At 39.3% G+C, this 27169-nt stretch overlaps 1 protein-coding gene across 1 annotated transcript; it reads left to right on the top strand.

Moving 5' to 3' along the window:
• Nucleotides 1-334: 334 nt before the first annotated feature.
• On the top strand, nt 335-26077 carry TSPAN3 (tetraspanin 3). Its single transcript, XM_002928710.4, has 7 exons — nt 335-551; nt 12002-12193; nt 12422-12496; nt 16518-16619; nt 17533-17685; nt 18174-18257; nt 25186-26077. Exons 1-7 carry the CDS (start codon nt 489-491, stop codon nt 25276-25278), a joined length of 762 nt encoding a protein of 253 aa, XP_002928756.1. The 5' UTR covers nt 335-488; the 3' UTR covers nt 25279-26077.
• The last annotated feature ends 1092 nt before the right edge of the window (nt 26078-27169 follow it).

The raw sequence follows: 27169 nt of genomic DNA, 5'->3' as shown, positions 1-27169 counted from the left end.
GAAGTGGGAGAGAGTCGTGTCTCCGACCTCTTTAGGGGAGAACGGTTTAGGCAGAAAGACAGCGTTCTGAATCATCTATAAGGCTGGCGTAGTAAACGTAGCTCAAGAGGAAGGCAGCGGGTTTGTTTCTCTGAAACTTCCCGGAGGAGCCTTCTGCATCCAAGGACGGCCAGAGGCCAAGAGCCGGCGCTGAATCTTCGACTCCTTTAAGAGGCGTGGCCTCGCTGTAGCTGCCGTGGGAGTGATTGGCTGAAGCTGTCGGGGGCGGGACTCGGTTGCCTAGGAGCGGCGCGGGGAGCCTGGGGATCTGCGGCGGCTGCGCGAAGAAGCGAGGTGCTTGCTGGGGCCGGGGCTGCGCGACGGCACTGGGGGCTGCGGTGAGCGCCGCGCAGGCAGTGCAGTTCCCAGTGGAGAGGCGCCGCCATTGCCGCCTCGCTCGGTGAGCGCCTCCCGCTCGCCGAGCAAGGCCCCAGCGGGCCGCCGGCACGATGGGTCAGTGCGGCATCACCTCCTCCAAGACCGTGCTGGTGTTTCTCAACCTCATCTTCTGGGTGAGCGGGGCCGACGGGCAGGGAAGGGCGAGGGGCCGGCGGCGCGGCCCAGGAGAGGCCTCTAGTGAGGTGCTCGAGGGGCCCGGCGCTGCGGGGGCAGCGGTGACGAGCTCGGCGGCGACGGGTCCCTGCGCCGGAGGCCTCTTCTCGAGGTCCCTCTCGGGCCGGGATGGAGGCGGGTGAAGGGAAGCCCTCGCGGGCTTCCGGCGGCCTCCGCGCTAGGGCTTGAGTCCCCGGACGGCTGGCTCCGCGCCAGGACCTCCGCGGCGAGAGGCTGGGCCGCGCCCCCCCGGCCCTCCCGCTGGAACAGCCTGCTCGGCCGAGAGCTCTCACTGCAGATTCTTTCAGGACCTCAGGCTCGAAATAGGATACTCCCCAAAGGGTCAGGCTCTGCTTTCTTTGTCAGGGCCCGGAGCCCCGGCAGCTCCAGTGGCAGCCCCGAGGCGTGAGAGCCGGTGCCGCTCCACGGGGACGCTAGCGACTCAGGGCTGAGGGATTTTGACTTACAGCTCTTTGTGTACGGAGAACTGGTCAGCTGGTTACCAGCCCAGAAAACTGAAAGGTTTCAACTTGATAAGCCAAATAATTCTTTGCCCAAGAAAATCGGTGTATTTGTTTTGGTCGCTGGGCGTTAGTAACCTGAGATCATAAACCCTGGTTAAATAGGATTCGGATGTCAAAAGATTTTGAAAGCAATGAGTTCACTTTCAACAAAAGGTGGCTTATGAATTTTTTTGGACACGCCCCCAAAGAAAGGGGTGTTTATAACCATTTCATCGCAGTTCAGGTTCTTATCTCACCAGGGATTTTTATAATCGGTGTTCCTATCACTCTCCACCTTCTAGCCCATCTGGACCTTGCACCCTGATAAATCTTACTAAGCATTTCTTCCCTCACATCATTTTATTTAAAAAACATCCCCCCTCCCAAATCTTCAGCAGTACAATAAGGTTCAACCTCCTCTTGGTATTGCAGCTGAAGTCTTCAGTCACCTTTCCTTCCTCATGACTGGCCATGGTCTTAAACACTTGCTGTCTAGTCCCCAGACACTCCTTGAATGTTCCCACTTCCCATACTTTTGTATGTCCCCATTCAACAGCTTCTTCTCACACACATACGTCATTTGGAAAGAATCCTTGCCTTCTTACATCCCTCCATCTCAACAAAGGATGAAACTTTTCATGTTCAGACTGCTGTAGCATAAAAGGATAATTACATATAATAAGGCACTACACACAAATATTGCCATAGAGTCTTTTACAGTATTTATGGTGTGATGGAAAAGGTCCTGATAGTACCTGTTCAAAATCACTCATGTGACGTTGGGGTTTCTATGATCTCTTTCAATTAGAGCAGTGTTTCTCATACTTTAGTTTTAAAAGGTAAAAGAATTTTTTGGGGATCTTCAAATGAGAGACACTTTATTAGATAATAAGGTACTTAGGCAGAGACTTGGCTTTGTAACCTTTACAGTTTTTTGGGGGATTTTTATGGGCATAGCTATTTGATTTTGAAAAATAAACTGTCAGGTGAATTCTAGACTATTCAGTCTCAAGGACTGGAATTGTTAATGTAACAAAATATTTAAAACACAGGAACCATTGTCTTTAAATAATTAAATTTTGGGGGGCCCTGGGTGGCTCATTTGGCTAAGCATCCGACTCTTGATTTGGCTGAGGTCATGATCTCAGGGTCCCGAGACTGAGCTCTGATATTGAGCCCTGAGCCTCTGCTCTTGCTCAGTGGGGAGTCTGCTTGGGATTCTCTCTCTCCCTCCCTCCCACTCATGTGCATTTTCTCTCTCGAACAAATATTTTTTAAAAATGTAAAAATAGTTAAATTTTCATTTACTCTAAAATATCAGTTAATTCTAAGTGATTGCTCATGAATCTTTAGAAATGGTGTAAGTATATGTACTACTGGTATTTCTGTAAAGAAAGGTTAGATTGAACTTGAGTTGTGCTTTTTGTAGTGGGTTATTGCCAAGACTAAAGTCATACTGTGTAGTAAAAATATCCTTTTTCTAGGTTAGTAGGATAGTAAAGCTTTTATGAGCTGTGATAAGTTAAGCAGACATGCAGGGGGGAGAATGTGGCTTAGAGCAGGATTAGTGGAACATAACTAATGAGGAAACAGTATTAGATGTGTCTCCCACTAAACGATTAGTTTAAGGACAGACCGTTGGAATCTAATGATTCTGGTAATGATAACTAACATTTCAGTGCTTATTACACCCAGGCAGTGTGCTGAGCACTTTACAATGAGTGTCCTCACAGCAATCCCATCTGGCAGTAAATATTCTTACGCATATTTTACAGATGAGGGCATTAAGGTTTACTGAGGTGAAGTTGCACACCCAAGGTGTGGCAGAGTCTGCCTTCGAACCCAGGTTGTCTCATACTCTAGAGCCTGTGATGTTAGACCAAAGTGTAATTTTAAAATATTTGGAAGGGGGAAGGAACTCATTAGCCAAGTTAGAGTCACTTTCTCTAAACCATACTAATTTTAAACTTGGTTAGAGCCTGTACAATAATTTAAACTACACTGACTCGTCAGTTTAAAAAATTAGGTCGTTATGAGGAAGTACATACAACAGATGTTAACTGGTTCTGAGAATTTGTAGTGCGTTCTTCAGTTCGGATAAGTGTATTCAAATACAGCGGCCCCTCCCTCCTTTTAATGCCTTAACACACACACACACACACACACACACGCACACGCACACGCACACGGAAGAATAAACATTCCCTCCATAGAGCATATCAAAAGTTTACCTAGGTTCCCTTGGGCAACTTTGTAAAGACTTTGTAGTTCTGTAGCATTGGCTCTTCACTATCAGATGGTAATGGCTGATTGTGGATAATGGCTGACTGTGGATTAATTGCTTTGGCAAGATCTTTAAACTATACTTTTTAATATCTTGATAATCCTGTTTTAGTTGGCAGTTTGTTCAGTGAGCTGTGGAAATAGATATGTACCTGAAATACTTGGGCTTGGCACTAATGACCTGACAGTCAAAATTGTTAATGTTGACTTGGTCTGTATCCTTTTGGACAGTGCAGTCTAAGAAAGTTAACTCTGGAAAGGCACAAACTAAAAGGGGGAACAATCGTTTCTAAAATCCTGAAGGTTGTCTTCCTAGAACTAGAGTTCCTTACCAAATTCCAGAATGTTAGGGCTTGTAGTTTGAAAGATAATTTTGGACAAGTGAAATCAGGTGTACAACTTGAATCTCTATTTTTTAAATGTAAGTGTATTAGTGCTAGACCATGATAATTTATGCAAGACAGGAGTGTTTGAGGTACATGACTAAATATTGAAGACTAATGGAATAGTCTTCAATTTATAAAGAAATATTTCAAGGAAAACTAATGCTTCTTCTATAAACTGCACCTTTGTACCAAGGTCAGAAAGGATTCTTAATTCATTGGGTCATTTGATCTGACCCAGAGGAGGCCTCATCTAAAACAAGTTTAAATCAGTACTTTTTAATTTTCAGGTTTTATTCTTACACATTTGGGTTGGGGATGTGATACTTTTAAAATGGAACTTTCATCAGATGTGCTGGCATTTGCTTCTCTCTTTCCTCTATGTCGATCATCGTGAATGACTCCTCTGACAAAGCTATGTCATCAGAACACACCTTCAGTTAACAGATTTTTTTTCCCATAATTGTTTTTCAGTTCACCACAAGAAAAGCTAACTTTGTCAGTAAGCAAGTCATGGTATATAATAGGAGACCTATTTCTTACCTTGCCTTTGGCAGTTAAAAAATTGAATGTTTCCAGTCTTACTTCATTTGTAGTCATCTGTCCACTCATCAAGTGCCTTGTGGCTCTGAGTAATTGTTGACTGAAAGAACTCAGCATTGGGAACTTGGAATCAGTCAGTGACCAAATGCAGGAATGCTCTCTTTAATTGGAATTTAAGGAATAGGTTGTTTATTAGCTTTTTAGAATATTTATCATGCATTGAAATATTTTCATGGATTTTATTCCATAAGATCCAGTTCAGGTTAGGATTTTCGCAGAAAACATATTCCATAAAATTTATACTTGCACCAGACAAGTATATCCTAAGAATCATTCACTCATAAATGCTTGTTGAATATCTATGCTTTACTTGTTTCTGAGAAATACAAAAAACAAAAAGAGAGTCTCTGTTCTCTAACAGCCCATGGGGTGAGGGAGCAGATAGGCAAAATCATCTAATACTTTATTGAATTTAATTTCTAGATGCACCTTCCTCCTTCTCTCCCCTTCAGATAAAACTCATGGACAGTCTCAAGTCTTCCTTTATCTCTTCTCCTTTCCCTACCTTAATAGTTTGGTTGAATCAATAGATGAGAAAAATTACTTGTTTATATATTTGTTTTTAATTTACTAAAGGTGGTCTGTAGTAAATGCCAGAATATTGTATCTTACATTGTGACTGCTACTGATTAAATACATAACACCAAGGATGGGGCGCCTGGGTGGCACAGCGGTTAAGCGTCTGCCTTCGGCTCAGGGCGTGATCCCGGCATTCTGGGATCGAGCCCCACATCAGGCTCCTCTGCTGAGAGCCTGCTTCTTCCTCTCCCACTCCCCTGCTTGAGTTCCCTCTCTCGCTGGCTGTCTCTATCTCTGTCGAATAAATAAATAAAATCTTTTAAAAAATAATAATAAATAAATACATAACACCAAGGATGGACAAACTCTAAAGTTTATGCATCTCAGGCTCCTATATTAATAACTGATACTTTTTATTGTCAGAGTAGGTTATGGGGACAGAAGGTCTCAGGAAAAAAATGCATGTTTAAATTCCATGCTTCTCAGATGACCCTTGGAACCCTACAATCTGAAAATAGCCAGTTTCCATGCTGTTAAAATAATCTGGCTCTGGCAGTTGGTTCATCTCCAATTTCATTGCCACCTGAACTTTTGGGTCTTTCAAATGGTAGGTATAAATTGGATTAGGTGAACAAATTTATTAAACTAGATAAACAATGGCCAAAAAAACCTGAATACAGAAAAAAGTGAAAATAGGGCAGAATTGAGGAACATGTCTTCTGGAATATCATCAAAATAATAGAGGTATAAAAGTATTAAGATATTTCTTCTTTAAGAATAATGACAATAATTCAGTGATGTAGATAATGATGGCAGAAGTGGCTTATTGTCAAAACTTTGCGACCCTAAGTGGAAATTTCTTCTTTTTTTACTTTGTCTCCTTGAAAGGTGATGTTTATGGGTGGGGCAGAAGGATAATGTGTACTGAAAGAGAATTGTGTTAGGTAATCAGAAAACATCTGAAGAGGAGTCAAAGGCAGGTAGATGGGAGAAAAGTGATAAATGGGAGATTGGCAGAGGTGCCTAAAATATTTGGGGTGATAGAGGTGCCTATTTTATGTTGGTGGTTAAGGACAGATACAGGAATTCACTCGTGAGAGAACAACAAAGTCTCAATTTCAGATATAATTTTTAAATATTTTGGAACGCCTGGGTGGCTCAGTCGGTTAAGCACCTGCCTTCAACTCAGATCATGATCTCAGGGTCCCAGGATCAAGTCCCGCATCGGGCTCCTTGCTCAGCAGGGAGTCTATTCCTCCCTCTGCCTGCTACTTCCCCTGTTTGTGCTCTCTCTGACAAACAAATAAATACAATCTTAAAAAAATATTTTACTTTTCTGATTATGCAACTATTATATTTGCTTTTTTAAGAAGATACTAAAAAGTATTTTAAGAAAACAAACTAATATCACCGTAATTCCACATGCAGAGACAAACAATATTTCAGTGTGTTTTTTAATGTCTGTGTGTGATATATGTTTTTCCCTTAGCACATCACATTATTATTATTATAAATTATGCTTTAACAAAATATTTAAAAGCTATAATGCCAAGTATACCTCTGGATGCCAGGGCTTTTTCTTTTGTTTTTGCTATAATTTTGTTACAGTATTATAACATTTTGATGAACATACCTTCCATACAAATTCTTCATTTCCATCTGACTTATTTTCTTAAGGATAGATTCCTAGAAGTGGAATTAATAGGTGTGAGAAGATAAATACTGAGGTCTGTATGTGTTGCCAGTTGCTTTCCAAAAAGATTATTCTGTATTAATTTCTACTCCAGTCTGAGGGTTCTTTTCTCTGTACCCTCACACATCTTTGAATACAGCTTAGCTCACTTTCTTTCCTTTTAAGATTTTATTTATTTATTTGAAAGAGTAGGAGAAAACATGAGCAGGGGGTGGGGCAGAGGGAGAAGCAGACACGCCACTGACCAGGGAGCCCCAATGTGGGGCTCTGATCCTAGGACCCTGGGATCATGACCTGAGCTGAAGGCAGATGCTTAACTGACTGAGCCACCCAGGAGCCCTGCTTGGCTTTCTTATTGACCAATTTGTTAGGTAGAAAATGATATAATTATTTTCATAGCTTTAGAAAATCTTGATAAGAATAGATTTAATTTCTGAAAGAAGATTTGAAATCTTTGGAATAGTCCCTCTTTTCTTGAAAGTTGATAAGAAAGTGAATGAAATATTCAGCATTGGGCTTGGTAAAGGAGTAATTGTGTTTAATGATATGAGGTATTTTATCAGAGTAAGAGTTGAAACAAAGCATGTTTGGACTAGAGAATATTATGATGTGTAGAATGCTAAAAGAAATTTTAAGGTGATTTTTAAGACACTCAGAATGGCACAAAGGTGATGTTTGGGGAAGCTTTCAGAAATGCGCTGTGTAGAATTACCAGTGGATTCCTTGCAGCAGAGAAGTGTGGTACATAAAAAACTAGGGTGAGTGTACAGTAAACTGAATTAAATGTTAAAAGATGTACATAAGATGGATTTCTGCTGGTATTTTTACCCTCTGCTTTCTTTTTGAAATCTGCTTTCTTACAAACTCTAGAGTACACAGGTTTCTCACCTTGCCTTTTCTTGACAGTTCTTTCTCCCAGCGTTCCAGTCACTTTTACTTTACCAATTGATTCTTTAAGGCAAAAATTAGTCGGAAGGAGCAAGTTAACACAGGTGGATAAGAACTTGTCAAACATTGTGATTTTAGCTGAATGACCTCTCATGGTCCGTCTTTACACTGTCGTGATTCTTGCCAGTTCTGGACATGAATCGATGACAATACCGGTGTAAGAAAATCACTTATATTCTTCTTTGCTTTATCTTCACCTAAATGTTCTATGGGATGCTTTCACCTTCACATTTCTAAACTTCCATATAGGTACACTTTTCACAACAGAGCTATTTTATTCCCTAGCTTGTAACAAGTCTGTTTAGTTTTTGATAGTGCCACATTCCCTTGTTGAGTTTCACTGTGGATGATGTGCCCCCTTTAGTTTCATATTCCTTCTTCCTTAGGAAATTAAAGAATTTAGTATTTCTTTGGATTTCAGCACTTTATCAGCTGTTTCTTTCACAGAAGTTTTGAAAAATAGAAACAAAACAAAAAAACCCAACTAATTTTCTATAGTTTATAGTTTCTAAACTTAGAAAAAGCAATCTTATGTAAGAATGAAATGTTTTACTTTAAAAGAGACTTCACATTTGTGTGTATGTAGTAGAAGGGTAAAAGGATAAAATGAATATCATACTTCTGGAACTCTGCTTCCAAAATTTGATAGCAAGATAGTTTTAGTTTTTAGAGAACAGCTTGGTATGGAAAAGCACTGGCTCTCCTAAAATTTTAAAATTCTGTGGCTTAATTTAGGGCATGAGTTTTTTAAAAGATAAGGAAGAATAGTTTTTAAAAAATTACTCTTTTGATAGGTTCAGCCCTCAGCCTTTCCTTTAAATTTCCCTTCATGTCTTTGTAAAAAGGATGAATATTTTTAGTATGCTGTCCTGGCACAAATCCTCCTTCTAGGCTCAGATTTTTTTCAGCAGTGACTAAAGCAGTGCAGTACAGTTGCTTCCAAGTTCTCCATTTCGTCTCCTCTTCTGTGGCACCTCCGCCCGCTCTGCAGCTGCTTTGTTGGCAAAGCGCAGATCCTTTGATAGGTTGCAATCCCATCATGACCCTTCAAAAGCAGGATTTAACCCACCTCACCTTTTAGCCTTTCTAATAGTTGTAATTCCCATATTAAACATCTGTGTGATGACTCTGCATGCTAGTTAGGAATTACTTATAACTTCCTCTCTGTTTACCATACAGTTCTACCTGTGTTTTTAATACTGGTGGTTAGATGTCATTGAAGAAGTTGCTTATTGTTTTTAGGCCTTCAGCTGTTGTTAGGACACCTACTCCATATTTTCAAAGAAACTGATGTCATTTCAGAAGTTGTTTATTTTGCAACTTAAGATATAAGCACTGTATGCAGATATCAAAAGAAAATTTTGAAGTCGTCTTCAATTTAGGAAATAAGTCTCTGTTTATGAGTAATTTGATTTACATACTTACCAGCAATCAGCGCAGTTTCTGCTTTGGTGTGTGCAACTAGTAAGTTGTTTCCCACTCTGTGTTCAAAATAGAGCTCTGTTATGTTCTCAGCTCTGCTGTGTGAATTGTATGTTGACTGGTTTGCAGCTCAGGAAAAGATACTGCTCTCAAGTCAATTAGAAAAAAATAGGCAGCCTTACAGACGGCATCTCCTGTTAGCCTTCCATTGCATTTGTTACATGTCTGGTCATATCTGCTGTTGGTTGGTTTTTCTGCTTCCTCAGAGTCTCACTTTCAGTTGAGTGCTCCAGTCTGGGTGAAGGGTGGCAGCACTGGAAGTATTTACCTTGGCCTATTCCCAGGCAGTACCAATTGTGAGTCTCTTTAGTTAGGTGGAAAGCTCATCATTTTGTATTTAAAATGCAAGTACTTCAGTGTCTGTGCTTCAGATTAATTGAATACATATCTCTTCCAGTTTTATCTTGTTTTCATTCAAATTTCTGTAGGCTAAAATTTCATTTATTAGAAGCTCAAAAATGGAGTTTATTTTAATTAAGCCTTTTAAGAAATAAAAATTACCATTTTAGAGTAAGAAAAGCTAAGAATCCAAAGGATAAAAAGATGATTAATGAAGACAAACTGGACAAAATTTGATTGATTCATATGTAGGATTTCTTCTAATTCAGTTGAGGACTGAAGGTATTTACTTTAGCAAAATATGTGTGTGTACATACATAGTATTGGGGTGGCTGGGTGGTTCAGTCATATGAGCATGGATTCCACTTTGATTTTGGCTCACCTCATGATCTTGGGGTGTGAGATAGAGCCCTGAGTCCCCGCTCTGTGGGGAGTCTGCTTGAGATTCTCTCCCTCTGCTCTCCCCACCTCGTAAGTGCATGCTTACGCGTGTGCAGGCACTCTCTCTCTCAATAAATAAATCTTTAAAAAAAAAAAGGTAGTATTTGGTAAGAATGTTAAGTAATCCGTGTATTTCTGTAATTAATGCACCCAAACTATTAAGCTGTTTTTCTTCTTTTCCTTTTCCTATGCCTGCCTTCATCCCATAATAGTATTACCCTCTTAGTATGTCAGTGAACTCTGAGAACTTCTGAACAGGCGTGGTTGCTGTAAGTTCACCATTTATAAACTAAAAATCTATTCCAGATGTGATGACCATCAGGAATTTAGTAAACCAGATTAAGTTGCCAAATCATGTTTTTGAATAGTGAACTAAAAACTATAAACATTAGACCGAAGAGAAAAAAAACAAAAACTAAAGCTTATAATAGAAATGGGGGGTGTGTTATTGATTTCAAGGGAAAGGATGAGATGAATTATACTCAATAAATTTTAATTGATTGTGCCAAACGCCATTCTGTGTGCTGGGTGGTGATACAGGGCTAAAAGACAGATGGGCAAAATTTGTGCCCTGAAGGTATGCTGAGACATGTATAGTTACTACAGTTGTGTGTGTGTCTGCTTGTGTGTGCTGAGACATATATAAGTTGCAACAGTTGTAATAAATGCTCTGTTAGAACCAGGTGATGTGGGAGTGGGTAAAGGGCACCTAATCCAGCCTGAAAAGGTCAAGAATCTGCATCTTTATGGACAACAAGGAGTCCTTAGGCTGGTGTGGAGAGGGCATTCAAAGAGCACAGCAGAGAGGTAAAGAAGTGACAATATGTGGTACATTTGGGTATGACAGTTTTCTCCTAGGGTGTATGTAGGGTAGTGGAATCTGAGGTGAGGAGCAGGGAGCAGCAGCATTGTTCATCAGGGGCCTTATTTTGCCTCATTCTGATTTTAACCAAGCCGTTGTCTTGATCGGGTTTCCCCAAACTAAATGTGTCCCCTAGACTTAAGAAATAAACTGAGCATTTAGGTTGAAAGAGTTCACGATATATCTAATATCATTGTAGAGGCTGTTTTCTGGTTTGGAGATTAATGATTTATGTGTTAAATTTTAAAGGATGGTGAAACCATTCTTTTCCTGTGAAAGTCTCAAAGTGCTCTACAAATGATAACTCATTACACCAAATGTTTTAACACGTAGCCTCACGCTGCATTTGATCATTCATATATAAGCAAGTGGCAGTAGGCTGTCAGCATTGAGCAGGTACACAATGACAGCAAAATGACAGTGATAGAGGAGAGGAGAATGCATGTAAAACTCTGCAGCTGGAGAATGGTGTCTGGAGCAGAGCCGAAATAAGGCAGCTCTCTGTTCCATGACTTTCTGCATTCACTTTCCCTTTCGGTGCTCTAAAACCTTGTTATTCAAAGTGTAGTCCAAGAACCAGCAGCAGCAGCATCACCTGGGAATTTGGAAATGCAGAATCTCAGGCCCCAACCCCAGACCTACTGAATCAGAGTCTGCAGTTTACCAAGATCCTCACATGATTCCTGTTCACCTTAGAGTTTGAGAAGTACCATTCTAAAGAATAAGTCTAAGGGTTTGCAAAGTTCTTTAGTTAACTGAGCCTTCTGGCTTTATTATTGCAGTCTTGACTTAGGATAGGAAGTTTTTTGAAAATGGATATCAAGGTTACTAGCTATTATTATATTTTCTTTTTCCAAGTGGGTGGATAAAGTTTAGAAATGCAGATTTTGGAGTTAGATTGCCTGGGTTCAAATCCTGGCTCTGCCACTTGTACATAACTTGTACATAATTTCTTCATTTGTTGAGGGCAACTACAATGAACAAAGGCGTACCCCACCACCCCACCGATCTATGGTGGACCTGTAGTTGAGTTGCAAATAAGCCTTTGTTGTGTGTTTGGGCCTGGGAGAGTTCGTTTTTGTCATTATTTATTGGATTCATTGTTTCTTGATCTTTACTGAACCATCATTTACTGAAAAGAAGGTAGCATTTGGGAAACTTTTCAACTTTAGTAAAGAAATGTGCTTACTAATGAATAATAGACTTTTCAGCTTCACTGTTAAAAAAAGTATGTAAATAGATTTAAGAGTGATGGCAAATCTCATTAAATTATAACATACTAAGAAGTAGTAGGAACATTTTACTTAACAGAACTTAAAGATTTTTACCAGTGCTCTGATCTTGTTTTCTACAGGGGGCAGCTGGGATTTTATGCTATGTGGGAGCCTATGTCTTTATCACTTATGATGACTATGACCACTTCTTCGAAGATGTGTACACTCTCATCCCTGCAGTAGTGATCATAGCTGTAGGAGCCCTGCTTTTCATTATTGGCCTAATTGGCTGCTGCGCCACAATCCGAGAAAGCCGCTGTGGACTTGCCACGGTAAGTTACCACTTTACTGACTGCATGTGTCATCATAATATGTGGGAATATTTTGTTTGTGTTACTGCCTTGAATCAAGCATGAAGCTCCATAGACTCTTTGGCTCTTATGATTGAAGCAGAATTAGCACTTGTCTTCTAGCAGTTAATCTCAGGTAACTGTTTTTATATCAAGACAATATTTAGAGCAGTTTGTATTTAATTTTTGACACTGTTTTTTTCCTTACAGTTTGTCATCATCCTACTCTTGGTTTTTGTCACAGAAGTTGTTGTAGTGGTTTTGGGATACGTTTACAGAGCAAAGGTATGTTACAGTTATTCATATGTTTTAAAAGGCAGTTTAAATGTTTCAAGTGAAATAGAACAAATTCATTTTATCAGAGTAAACATTTTCTTTTGCCTTACTTCAGTTTAGTCACTGCTTTAAAAATCTAAAGTTAATTAGAAATTGCACAGAGAACAGATTGGTGGTTGCCGTTCGTGGAGGGTTGGGTGAAATGGGTAAAGGGAGTCAAAAGGTACAAACTTCCAGTTATAAGGTGAGTAAGCCATGGGGATATAAGGTACAACATGGCAACTAAAGTTAGTAATACTGTAATGCATGTTTGAAAGTTGCTAAGGGAGTAGATCTTAAAAGTTCTCTCATCACAATAAAAAAATTGTGTAATTATATATGGTGAAGGAATTGATTAGGCTCATGGTGATCATTTTGCCATATAAAAAGTTTGAACCGTGCTGAAACTAATATAATGTTAGATGTCAATTTTACTTCAATTTAAGAAAACAAAATGCATTTAGTAAACGCAAGTCCAGTTTCCTGGCTTAATAAAGAGTACATACCAGAGAACTGAGCTTTTGTTTATGTTTAAGAGTACTGCAGCAGGGGCACTTGGGTGGCTAAGTTGGTTAAGTGTCTGCCTTTGGCTCAGGTCATGATCCCGAGGTCCTGGGATTGAGTCCCACATCTGGCTTCCTGCTCAGCGGGGAGCCTGCTTCTCTATGCCTCTGCCCCCCCACCCCCCGCTTGTGCTTGCTCTCTCTCTCTGCCCTCTTTCAAATAAGTAAATAAAAAATCTGAAAAAAAAAAAGAATATTGCAACATTTCAGGCTCTTTCTGAACACTTCTTTCCACTGGAGCTACCTATGTAGACATCTAAGGTTGTGTTTAATGTGGTTTCTGATCTCCGGAAGTCTCCTGAAAGCTTAACTGATTATTTATTTCAGTTTTATGTATTTTTCTGCTATAGTAATTTTTTTCTCCAGTGTATTATGTGCTGTGTCAGTTGGGGTCCCTGAGAAGCACATGCAAAGATGGAATTCAGTGTACATGGATTCTGTTAGAGGAAAAGTCTGTGAGAGAACATGGGGAAGGAACCAGGACTGGCTGAGAGCTATCAGGGCTGATGCAAGTGTAATCCCAAGTACTTGTTAGTGTAATTATGTAGTTAATTAAATATTGACTAAGTCTGTGAAAAAAATGAGTACACACAAAAAAGAAAATTGAATAATTTGAAGAGATTTGGTAAAAAAAAAAAAAAAGTAGTCACTAAAACATTTTCGATCAAATCAGATACAGGTATGATCACTATATAGGTTTAGGGGAAATTTATTAATATTTAGTAGATGCTACACTTTGATTGTGTTGCAATGTCTCCACAGTTTAAAGAAACCAAAACTGGAAGTCACTGTCAATGTATTAAGGATGTGATTTGTGCAGAACAAATGATAAAGAGCTCTAATGAATGGATTTTATGCAAAGACAAGACAGGCTTGCATCTTTTTTTTTTTTTTTAAAGATTTTATTTATTTATTTGGCAAAGAGAGAGAGACAGCCAGCCAGAGAGAGAGGGAACACAAGCAGGGGGAGTGGGAGAGGAAGAAGCAGGCTCCCAGCGGAGGAGCCAAGACAGGCTTGCATCTTAAGATCAGTGTGAAATACACATTTCTGTGCTTTAAGCTAAATGAAAATGTTTACTCTTTAAAAAGTCTGTGATTTTTATGGACTTCCTCAGTTAACCAACCAACTACTCCTGACCATAGGGGGCTTCTCAGTTTGTTAAATACAGTATAACTGCATTTACCACTGATTTTTACATGTGAGGTAATAATGAAAAACACAAGATGTTCTTTGGATGGAGAGAGTATGTGAAAGTCAATTTAGGTCATAGTTAGGTCCTTTCATTCTACAAATATTTGTTAGGGATGGTTTTAGAACTTTGTCAAAGTCATAGATGGCCTACTTGGATTTCAAACTATATTTGACAAACATATATATGGGTACCCATATATATATCCAGCTCACCCACTTGACCTTTGAACAGCACAGGGGTTTTATATGTTTAAGTTAATTAATATATGACATAAAGCTCTGGAACTCAAAGGGTAGAGATCAGCCAAAGGGTTTTCCTACTGTCCCATATATTCTCTACCCAGGACGCGCTAGAACACATTCAACTCTCACCTACGTTACATTTCAGCTGTCCGCTGTCTGCTGAAGGAGGGGTTCGTTTTAAAATTTGATTCATCCAGGCCCACCTCTAACCTCAGGCTATTTCATGTGGTTGATTTGTTCATGCAGAATTTCCAGCTAACCCTTAACTAAACTTTATAGGCACATCCTAGTGACTGTTCCACATGGGGGAGATGTTATAACCCTTTGTAAAATCCTTCTGGAGCTTAAATTAGAGGCTTTTGCAATATCTGATCACATTTCACTTTCCTCATTTGAGGCAGGATAAGAGAAACCTTAAACCAACAAGCAAGTAATTTCTGAACAAGGTAGTTTTCTCTCTTTTCCTCTTGTTGCTTTCTGCTACAGTGTATCTTCTAAAGATCTAGCCCGGGGACTCCGAACTCCTTAAGGGTGAGGCAGTTATCTTTGTCCAGCGGTGGCAAGGTGCCTGGCATAATAAATGTTATGAATTGGTCGCTCGATTGAATGAAAAAAATTACTTGTCAAGACTTATTTAATATAGCAAAGTGTTCTACTGTTCTAATTTATAAGTATTTAACTGTCTTTACCTCAGAATGAGCTGCAGATAAATAGTTGGTCAGCTGAGAAGTTTGTTCAGTTTTCCTCAGCCTATGAATTCCCTGTATGGGAGGGTGGACATAAAAGTTTTCTGATTTCTGTTTTAGAAGAACTAAATTGAGGACTTCATTTTCCTTTGCCTCTTTAAGAAAAATGCCTTGGTTCTGGACATAGAAAAAGGTGATTGTGTGTTGAGATCCTACCTGTCCTGAGTGCCTGTCCTGAGGAACGAGGGGTCCTGCCAACTTGAACACCAAGGCAGCTGTTGCCAGCCACTCCCTTCTTGTCCCTCTTTCCTCTTAGTCACTTCCTCTTCTTTTCTTTCACCTTTCTTTTTGTTTTGCCTGTTTTTGCTTTCTACCTACAGTACCACTTAAGCCTATAAACAATCTGCCTTAAATTAATTAGTTGGAGTATAACCTCAAAGCTATGATGAAGACATAATACAAGTATTCTTACTGAAATTTATAGTTTTAAATCAAAGGCATAATATGCCAATTTAATATTCAAACCATTGATACATAAGGTACCAGGCAACTATGCCCCAAAAAAGAATGCATTGGATAATGCCACTACTGGTTATCAACTTTATAGTTGTATCACATAACTGGTATAATTACTAAGTAGGTCTAACCATCTTAGAAGGGTAAGGAGAATCTGGTACAAGCAAATTTTACTAAATGACACTTCCTTGCCACTTTAGTGATTGACAGCAATAAGTTATGAGGAGTTTATTTCCTGTCTCCTCGATTCACACAACATCGAACTGCACTTTTTTCATAAATGGCCACTTTTGAGGACTGATTTGTTTTACCTGATGATTACTTTTGCATATTTGGCCAAATCTTAACATTGAATAAATAAAATGGAAAACATGTTGGTATTTGTTCCAAAAGTGAGGGATTTTTAAGTTCTCTTATTTTTACCTCCTTTAGGAAAGGAAAATGAGCACGTCCAACCCACTGAAAGTTTATTTGAAAAGGAAGGCAGTTCATTTGTTATTTACGGTATCTGTCTCAGGGTTCAGCTGCTTTCTCCCTCTTGAATAGATTGTTAATCTGCCATCTTGCACACAGTCTTCTCTTGGAATGCTTTTAATCTGTGTGACATAATATATCTGAATTTTCACCTGAATCTCTGTGGAGACAGGAAGGGAGAAAATTTTTTTTCTAACAAATTTACAGAGATATCTGGCAACTTGCCATACATGTTATTTAGATATTTTAACTGGAGCCTTGACAAATGTTCGTTTTACCAGTATTATTAAGGGACTGAATTCTTTGTTTTGATTCAGGTGGAAAATGAGGTTGATCGCAGCATTCAGAAAGTGTATAAGACCTACAATGGAACCAATCCTGATGCTGCTAGCCGGGCTATTGATTATGTACAGAGACAGGTGAGCTCTCGTGAGGTGAATTTCTTTTTGAGGACCAGTCCCTGTTGGGTCAACCTTAAACAAACTCTATTACTGTGTAAATTAGACATGTATTTTCATAGCCATGATTAGCTTCATGATGTATCTAATATTTTACCTTCACCCTTTTGTGAAGTTTTTTCCACTATCACCTAATCAAAGCCAGATAAGAAGCATTTGACTTTTTACCAAAAAAATAAGTAGTAGGAAGGTGATAATGGAAGAGAGGTATGGTTACAGGAAAGGTGGGAGCCTCAAGAGACTTCACAGGAGGTTAGAGGTCTTTCATATACCTTTAGAAAGTAAGGCCAGAAAAGAGAACATGGGGAAAAAAAAAAAGGACAATTTGAAATACACGAAGGCAGAGAGAATAGTATCGTACCCATAAACGTACCCCCAAATTGCCAGTTTTTTGTTAATCTTATTTCATCTTTACCCCACATATCTTTTGCTAGATTATCTTAAAGCAAATCCCAGACGTTTCAGAGAAAATATTTGAAGCACATTGTCATTGGAAATAATACTTACCTCAGAACCAGGTATTTGACATGTAAGATATGAAGATTTTTCTTAGCTATAAATTACCCCTTGTGGGTAATGTCCTTCTTGTGTGGAGGTTCTAAAATTACTAGTCGTATGTGGCTATTTAAATTAGAATTTAAAATTCAGTTCCTTAGTCATCCTAGCCACATTGTGTAAGTGCTCAGTAGCCTCAGGTTGTTAGTGGCTAACATGTTGAACGTGCAGACACAGAACATTTCAATCATTGCAGAAAGTTTTATGGGACCTCACTGGTCTAGAGTAGCTTAAAGCTCTGCAGTGCAGAGAATTCTAAAGTTCAACACAGATGTATGTGTCTTGTGAGGACTAATATTTCTCTTCTCTTCTCCACTAGCTACATTGTTGTGGAATTCACAACTATTCAGACTGGGAAAATACAGACTGGTTCAAAGAAACAAAAAACCAGAGTGTCCCTCTTAGCTGCTGCAGAGAGACGGCCAGCAGCTGTAATGGCAGTCTGGCCCACCCCTCTGACCTCTATGCCGAGGTAAATTTGGTTTCTTGGCCAACACTTGAATCTAGCTTGGTAACCTGTTTTTCTCTGTGAACTGTCTTTACCTAGAACTTCTTTCCTATACTCTTTTGCTTGTCTTTAATGCTGTTTTATGTTACCGTAAATTCCTTTTAAATGCATTGTCTCTCCCTAATTGGGTTTCAGTTATTTCCATTTCTGCCACTGAGTAGTAATATTTGACCTTGCATCTTTCACTTTTAAAAAAAGACTTCTGGGGCGCCTGGGTGGCACAGCGGTTAAGTGTCTGCCTTCGGCTCAGGGCGTGATCCCAGCGTTATGGGATCAAGCCCCACATCAGGCTCCTCCGCTAGGAGCCTGCTTCTTCCTCTCCCACTCCCCCTGCTTGTGTTCCCTCTCTCGCTGTCTGTCTCTGTCTCTGTCAAATAAATAAATAAAATCTTAAAAAAAAATAAAAATAAAAATAAAAAAAGACTTCTAATGAGGATGACTGTGTGTTTCAGGGCTGCGAGGCTCTAGTTGTGAAGAAGCTACAGGAAATCATGATGCATGTTATCTGGGCAGCGCTGGCATTTGCAGCAATTCAGGTAAGCACAGCTAGCCAAGAAGTTGTTATCAGAGTCTGCTGATTCTTTGATGTCAGCTGCGAATGGTTTTCATCATTAAGTTCAGTTAAAACTTCGTGTATATAGATAACTTGGAAGTGATTGAGGAATAGGCCACCAGTTTCCAGCATCTTCCATTTTCTGTCTCTAAACCTAGTCCCAAAGTGGTTCCAAGAAACCAGAGATCTGGATGTGAGGACTGTGTTTGAGGGGACTCTGCTTTATTTTCTTGACTTGATTAGTGAGTGGCCTGTTCAGAATACATACTGTTCCCAGTCCCAGTGTATTCTTGGGAGGTGTTTTAGTAGAACTTCACAGAATTTTTAAAAGCTGTACTGCTTTATTTCACTTTGGAAATGGAAAGCTTTTTTTCAATCTTTTTGTACTATTCTTCCGGTTCTTATTTTTCTGTCCTCGAGGGTTTTATATATCGATAAACGTAAATCAAGAACTGCTACTACAGCACTAATCTCTTAAACTGATAGAAGCAGTTTCATTGCTTTACAGAAAAGACCAGTGAAAACTGAGGTTCTAACCTCTTCTGTATTTGTGGACTTAGGTTTTTCAGACTGACAGCCATCAGGAGTCCGTGTCATCACTTGGCACCTCTGCAAGTGTACCATGCCATCTTTGGTAGCTGAGGGGACTTGTTTTCCCAGCTCCTACCAGTGAAAACAGTCTTTTTCCCACCTAAAAATGGCATGTGTGAAGTAGCTGGTGATTGTTTAATTATCTCTCACTTTATCTACTCCTTCCGCCCTCCCCCACCCACATCCTTATCCCTCACCTGAAAACAAATAAGAAAGACAGCTATTTTTTTACCTACATTGCTAGTTTCTCAGGTGTATACAGTACATCTTAGGGATTATGTTAGAGGAATCTTAAACTGAGAATAGCCAGTTGTTTGAAATCACTGAGAATCCTTTGTGTCAGATTTCGTCTTCAGAGTGTTCTTTTGATAGTTCTTGAAATGTGCTTCAGGCCTAGAGAATCTATTTTAAGAAAGTGTAGGCATCTTTTAATTGTTAGATAAAACCAATGTAATTGCTAGTTTAAGGGTAAGTTGCTTGGATTGCCTGCTGTCTGTATATTTGAACAGAGGCTAGTGTATTTAATGGGAAATGCCTTTTAAAATGGCAAAAAGGTGATTGTTTACTTTGCTGGTATTCAAACAGCCCTGAAATGATTCATTAAAAAGCCTACCTCTTTATTTGCTATGGTCTCTGCCCTTCTAAGCATTTACTTTGTAGCTCAGCATAGCAGTAGTATGTTGATCAGCAGGCATGTATTTCATGTTTTGATTGTCTGTGCAAACACATTCATTTAGCTAAAAATAATGAAACATAAGGGAGGTCTCTTTTCCCAAGTGAAATCCTGGTCTGTGCATTCTTAATGATTTTATTTGTGTTAATAAATCAGCACATACTAGCATGAAGCAAAAAAGCTTTGAAACTAAGGTGCTTATGATCATGAAATATGCAGCATGCATGAAGAAGACTGATGAAAATCGTTACTTTAGCTATGTCCCTCATCTAGTTACACTTATTAACCAGGCAGATATTGCTTCACTAAATATTTTTCAGTGGGGGCTAATAAATATTTTAACTAGTCTCTTAAATTTAAGTATGCCTTCTGATATGCATTTTATACTTAAATCACCCTGATTTAGGTAATAGCTGATAAAGATTTGATGTGTTCAGTTCAACAAAACTCAAGTCAAGGATTCAGAGCTTTCACGGACTCAAAACCTAGTGGTTCTGAAAATTTAAAAACTTTGGTTTTAAGGAAAAACATGTGTAAAATAATGAAAGAATTTTCCCTAATATGTTTTCTTTTTAAAAGAGTACCTGTAAATGTTCTGAACTTTTGATACTCAAAATCTGATTTAGATTGGTGCCCTTGGTGTGGAAAACCTGAGCAAAGGCAAAAACAACTCAAAGATCAGTGCTCTCATGTGCTTGTATGGCCATCCTGATAGAGAAAGTTAGAGCTAAAAGGATGCTTAGGGAGTGTCTAGTCCCTGTTTCCTTTGTTTTAAAGGCCATGAAAATGAGGAGGCAGGGGGACAAAGATAGTATGACTAATGACCATCAGTGAAGCTTGAACCCTGGCCTATTGTACTCTGCCTCCAATTACAAAGTAAAGAATTAAGGTTCTCAAAAGATTAAATTCCTCAATTCTTTTATGAACCTGACAGTTAATTGGCACTTCAGCTTAAAATACACAATGTAATAGCATTGAAATATTGACACTTTCCTTCAGGTTCTAAAGTAGGGAACCTCTAAGAGCTGTCATAGGAAATATGATTTTAAATCATGTTAGGGGCACCTGGCTGACTCAGTCGGAAGAGATGCGACTTGATCTTGGGGTCGTGAGTTTGAGCCCCATGTTCGGTGTAGAGATTTCTTAAATAAAGTAAACTTAAAAAAAATAATGTTAGAGATTGAAAGATGATTTTTGGTAGTGTTGTATGAAAACTGTTTGAAGCATTTTCTTTTTTGAATTTGAGTGTGATTTATGGCACTGTTAAGCTACATTTTGTTGAAGTTCTAAGGTTATCACTAAGGTGAATTTAAGAAGAAAATTTTTAAAGATTTTATTTATGTATTTGATAGAGAACGGGAGAGCACAAGCAGGGGGAGCATAGGCTAGAGGGAGAGAGAGAAGCAGGCTTCCCACTGAGCAGGGAGCCTGATGCTGGCTTGATCCCAGGACCCTGGGATCATGACCTGAGCCAAAGGCAGACGCTTAACCACTTAATCAGTTGAGCCACCCAAGCGCCGTGAAGAATTTTTCTCATAATCTTAATTGGCCAGTAGAAGGCTCTAGTTCACATGTTAGCCATCTGGAGGCCCTACAGGCCAAATCTAGCCCACTCTTTTTATGTTAGCCACACTCAAGTATATATTATCTGTGACTGCTTTTGTGTTACAGTGGCAGAGTTGCATGGTTGTGACAGAGACTGATTTTGTCTCTTGGTTCACAAAGCCTAAAATATTTACCCTTTAAGAAAACACTTGTTGGCCTTTGTTCTAGTCTAGTTAAGTGATCTAGGTTTGAGTAGGACCAAAATGATCAAGGGAAAAAAAAACCCTGAAAAATACTAGTTAATTGTTACAACAGGATTTTTTAAGCAAGAGAAAGATTTTAAAAAGTTTGCTACATTCCCTTTTGTTAGCTTTCGTTTTTTAATGATTTTATTTTTAAGTTATCTCCACACCCAATGAGGGGCTTGAACATACAACCTCGAGACCAAGAGTCGCATGTTCCACCAAATGAGCCAACCAGGCACCCCTTTATTTTGTTAGCTTTTTAAAATCAGCAAGATATTTGACTTCTTTGAGTGTAGCCAGCCTCTTAAATTAACGAATAATCAATTAGGAATTTTATTTCTAAAAGATCTGGTCATAATAATAGACAAAAATGTAGGTTTTGATTTGGCAGTCTCTTAAGTATCTGCTGTGAGTAAGGCTTTCTGCAAAGACAGGATGGGAAAAATGGGAATTATCTGTCTTTGGAGTCTCATGAAGTTGGCATGTCCTCAAGGTAGAGTGACCAAGCGCATACTTTCACGGAGGACTGTTTCCCAAGGCCATGTTGCTTTCTTCTGGTCTATATGCCAAGTGTGAAGGAGGTTGAGCCTGCTATTGCCTTCCTCCTGCTTCTTGATTGCCAGTTATTCATTAAAATGACTTAAAATACATAAGTGAATAACACTTCAGATTGGGCCCCTGATAGTTAAAATCTAGTAGATTGATTCTGACACACTTTTAAAGAAATATTTTAAGTAATTCTTTAAAAATTTAAACCAAGGCTTGGGAATCTAATTCTTGAATGACTAGATTTTTTTTTAATTTTAGAGGAAATTAAATATTAATTGTTAACTTTTTCTAATTTTACCCATTTGATAGAATTTTTTTCAGATGATGTAAGTTTAGTAAAGTATAAGTCTCCCTCTCAGTCTTATGCTAGTTCTGTTACCAGTTTTCTGTCTATCCTTCCAGAAGTAGTTTTGGTTAGATAGCACATAAATATTTTTCATACAAATGGAAGCTTATGGTATGTAATTTTCTACCTTGCTTTTTTAAAAAATTGAGATAATTGTATATTCACATGCTTTTTTTTATTAAGTAAACTCTGCCCCCAGCATGGGGTGCAAACTCATGACCCCGAGATGAAGAGTCGCATACTCCACCAACTGAGCCAGCCAGGAGCCCCTATTCACATGCAGTTTTAGGAAGTAGTACAGACAGAGTCCTTGTATGCTTTGTCCAGTTTCCCTCAGTGATATTTTGCAAAACTATAGTGTATCACAACCAGGGTATTGGCACTGATGTAATCCACCAATTTAATTCAGATTTTTTATTTCTATTTGTGTCTATTCGGTTCTGTATAGTTTTATGACGCGGTAAGTTCCTGTATCCACCACCATGATCAAGATACTGAACAGTTCTAACACCACAAGGATTCCACCCAGTACCCTTTTGTAACTAACCACACCCACCTCCACCCTGTGACTCCTCCCCCCATACCCTGGCAACCACTAATCTGTTCTCCATTTCTAAAATTTTGTCATTTCAATGTATTATATAAATGGAACCATATGGTATGTAACCTTTGGTTCCTTCTTATGTCTTACTGTGGCTGCATAGTATTCAGTTTGGGGGCATACTTTATAATTTATCTCATCTACATTAATGGGCACTTATATAAGTCTTGCTATTACAGACACGCAAGTAGTGAATGTCCTCTGTATGCATGTGGAACGTCTGTAGCAAAACTTTGTAGCTACGAAGTTGAGGAATCAGTGTATAAGTGGCTTTTTGAGGTATTTCCACATTTTCTCAGAAAAGGGTGTTTCCAGTGTGCAGTTCCAAAGCCTTGTATGACAATACCTATTTTCCCATAATGCCCCCTTCATAATATATTCTAGAACATTTTAATCCTTGGCAGTCATTTTTAAATCACCATTTGCCTCTTTATTCAGCATTTTTTGCATTTGCTTGGTGTTATATTTAGACTGAGTGCAGATTAGTTCTCATGACTTGAATATTGCAGGGGAAGTTTTTATTGCAAGAAATAACTCTGGAGCTAAAATATTTCCAAGTCTCTTGTTGGAAAATTTTAATAATCAGTGAAATTTCAGTGTAGCAGAGCTTTGGAAGTGAGCCTGTGCTACTTAGTGATGAGGTTTGGACCGTAAGAAGTTAATGTGTAGAGCTTAATGTTCGTAAACAGGCTCATTCCCAAGCATGAGTAGGGTTTTATCAAGCTTATTTAATTGTTTTAAAATCAGTACAAGTTGACTTAATTGAAATAAAAGTCAGGAAAAGAAATGATGCTTATTTCAGACCCTATTTGAGAATGCTGACTCCTTCAGTAGAAGTTAACCAACTGAAAGGAATGTGAGGGAACTGGGATGGGGAGAGAGATTTTTTTCCCAGAAAATCAGTAATTTCTGAGCTTTGCATTTTTATTGCTCAATTTAACATTGCCCGTGAACATAATTCTGTTTGATTTTAAAGCTTTTCTAAGAATATTTTGATGATGTACAGTGAATGCAAATTATTTCTTTAGGAATTAGATATCAGACATGCCCAGGACTGGCTAAAGATATGTACTGAATTTTAACAATATCCACTTTTAAAATGTCTTCAAGGTGCTTTGTGCTGTTATTGCACTTAGCAAATATTGGTGTAATGAAACTGATGGATTTAAGCAGCAAGTGTATATCCCAAATGGGTAGAGAGAATGTGGGCTAATTGAGGGCAGAAATTGGAGCGTGTGACTTTTATACCATGGAGAAGTCAGATTGAGGACATCCTTATTCTCTGTGTATTGTGTCTCGTTAGTAATCTTCCACTTCAAACTTTGAGAGCTTGTTTATGGATCCAGTACATTTCGTTGAAACTGACTGACCCCATATGTACAGAAAGCCTTGCCTTTTAAAAAAATCAAATAACTGAGACCTTTCACTGCCACTGAAAAGTTAGAACAGCAAATTAACTTACTCTTATTTGGCTCTTTGGTTACTATTTATATTTTGTAAGAAGCCAGGTCAAAAATTCTAGAATCGTTTTCTCTTAATCCAGTTTAATCCTCTTGCTTATTCAAAATAACGTGGCATGACTTTATTACAATTCCAGTTTGCTGCCACAGAAGGATTAGGGTTTATTAAAATAAAATGATGAGGAAGAGTGACCTTTAAAAGGTAATGTGTGTGTAATACCACAGAGCCAAATCTGGATTTCAAAAATAGTAAATAATTATGAAAGAGACGAAAACCTTCAAACCAATTTTTTGGCATTAAGATTAGTTTTCCACCATAGGGGTTTTGGGCTATTCATGTACTGAATTTTGTGGATTGTTCATAAAGCCTGTGACCCCAAATCCAGATGCCTGGAAAGACCACCAGTAAGTTTCCTTAATACACATAGTCTTGGTCATTCCACTCCCTAGATCTTTGGGGTTCAGTATGGTAGCCACTAGCCAGTCACATGTGTCCCAAGTTTAAATTAATTAAAAAAAATAAAAAACATAATTCCTCAGTTGCACTAGCTACATTTCAGGTGCTCAGTAGCTCCATGTAGCTAGTGGCTGCCAAATTTGACAGGTCAGTTATAGAATGTTTCCGTCATTGCAGAAAGTTCTTCTTTAAAGCACTGTTGTCGATTGAGAGTGGGGATGGCAGGAGGAGAGTCTTGTGTTTCTGCTCTTCACATATTGTCCCTAGGTGTGAGACAAGGAAACTAAAAGTTGGTTCCTAAAAAGCCAGTGTGTTCATTCGAAATTGCTTCTGTTCCTGTTGTTATTGCAGAACTTTGAAACAGTTCTGTTACCACCCAAGAAATACACACTGCTATGAGAGGGTCTTCAGCCTTCTTTTTCCCCTGTTGTTTTCTTCCCACAGCTGCTGGGCATGTTGTGTGCGTGTATCGTGTTGTGCAGAAGGAGTCGAGATCCTGCCTATGAGCTCCTCATCACCGGCGGAACCTATGCATAGTCGAAAACGCAAGCCTGAGCTTTGTTAGTCTTGTTGTTCTGATTTGGAAGGTGAATTGAGCAGGTCTACTGCATTGGCGGCCTGAGTTCATTTAGTTAAAGCACACAGGTGTTGGACAAAGCAGCTTGGCTCTTCATGTGCCCACCTACTTCCCTACCCACCTAGGATTTTTTTTTCCTCTAGCTGACTCTCCATGTCCCTAAGTTTTTAAGTATGGCAGTATATGTTCTAATTTCAGAACCATTTGCAGGTTCATAGTGTGGGAGAATCAAAGGAGGGCCTGGGCCTGCTCTGTTACCTCCATGCAGTAACGGGGCTGCTGCCAGAGTATCACTGGGCCCTTTCAGTCTTCATGATGGAGAACTCTGGGCCCAAGGCTTTTGGGGGGGGGGGGAGGAAACCAGCTGCGGTTAAAAGTTAACACCAGATGGTGCCCCTCGTCAGTGTTCTTTTAAAAAACATATACTGTAGTCCAATAAGATAGCAACTGTATAAAACTGCTAAAGTAGATTTTAGAATCATACAGTGTGTCCTTGGTTCATCTTCAAAATCAGACTGATCTTTGAAACTAGCAGTTTTTAATCAAAGCTGGCTTTATAGGAGGAGTATAATGTATGCACTACTGTTTTAAAACAATTAGTGTGAGTGTGTGTGTGTTTTTGTATGATTGAGTCCATTCATTGTAAGTCTAAACTCGTTAGGATTAATGTATCCATGTAGACTAGCAAAATAGTATGTAGATGTGATCTCAGTTGTAAATAGAAAAATCTAATTCAATAAACTCTGTATCACCCCTCAACATGTACTTTTTAATTATTTGGGGATACTTCAGTTCCCAAGCAGAAGTATAATGTTTTAAATGTTGGTGCTGTCTACAGTTCATCATGATTTCCATGTGTTTTAATTATATCAGTTGCCAAATTCTAAAAGCCTTGGGATCCAGAAAACCACAGATGCTTTCTAGTCCAGTATGTGCTTCAAATAGGGAACGCCTGAGCTTGCGCTTGACACTGGCATACGGTGATAATGCTACCCTTGCCTTTAAGGGTAATGTGGAGTCTGTTATAGGAGACATAGACAGAAGCAGATAATTTCCATACAGGGCGATGACTGTAGTAACAAAAGAGTGGGAGTGCAGAGGAGGTACCCAGAGGGGTCAGAGGCGACTTCCTGGAGAAGAGGCCTGAACTCAACAGTTTGGGTAGGCTTTGTGGGAGACGGTACATAGGCGTGTGAGATGGGTGAGATGGGAGCTACAAGTAGCTCATTGTGCCTGGAGCTTAAAATACAGGGCTGGGAAAAGAAGTTGAAGTGGCAAAGCCCAAGTCCTCTAGGGTGTCCCATGACATTCTGTGGAGGTCCAGTGTCACTGGAAAGAGGAGGCAGCCATGTGTGGTGCCAGTGGACCTGTTGTGGATGTCCCTGTGGCTGCGGTAGGGTGGATGATTGGAGGCACGTGGCTGGGCTTCAGTGAGGTGGTAGTGAGTGGTTCAGTGTCGTGGTTTGGAAGAGAACGGGTTGGGAGAGTGCTTCAGTGTAGTGGTTTGGAAGAGAATGGAAGATCGTGGAGTAGGGCACTGTTGGTGGCCTTGGGGAGGGGGATAGTGGCATCCCATCACTGGTTGCATGTGGGACAGAGAGAAGGGAGAGGAAGGAAGTAGTCTAGTATGAGGCCTATGTTTCTGGCTTAGTCAGCTGAGGAAACAGAATTAGGAACAGAGCTAGGGAGCAAGTAAAGAACACATCTAGGGGTATGGGTTCACATTCCATTTTGGATCTATCAATTTGGGGGAAATTATGCAGGTCTGTCCTGCCTGAAAATGGAGGTGTGGAGAGAGAAGTAAAAACTAACTCCTGTTCACAAAGCGGGAGTTAACTAAAACATTCACGG

This window comes from Ailuropoda melanoleuca, chromosome 9 (genome assembly GCF_002007445.2).
Source record: "Ailuropoda melanoleuca isolate Jingjing chromosome 9, ASM200744v2, whole genome shotgun sequence".
NCBI classification, from domain to species: domain Eukaryota; kingdom Metazoa; phylum Chordata; class Mammalia; order Carnivora; family Ursidae; genus Ailuropoda; species Ailuropoda melanoleuca.
Note: the sequence above shows the minus strand (reverse complement) of the source record. Positions and strands in the feature narration are given on the sequence as shown.

Coding starts and splice junctions, on each gene's coding strand:
- TSPAN3 (XM_002928710.4), top strand. CDS start 489: ATGGGTCAGTGCGGCATCACCTCCTCCAAGACCGTGCTGGTGTTTCTC. Junction 16,620..17,532: donor TTGATTATGTACAGAGACAG/GTGAGCTCTCGT, acceptor CTTCTCCACTAG/CTACATTGTTGTGGAATTCA. Junction 17,686..18,173: donor CCTCTGACCTCTATGCCGAG/GTAAATTTGGTT, acceptor TGTGTGTTTCAG/GGCTGCGAGGCTCTAGTTGT.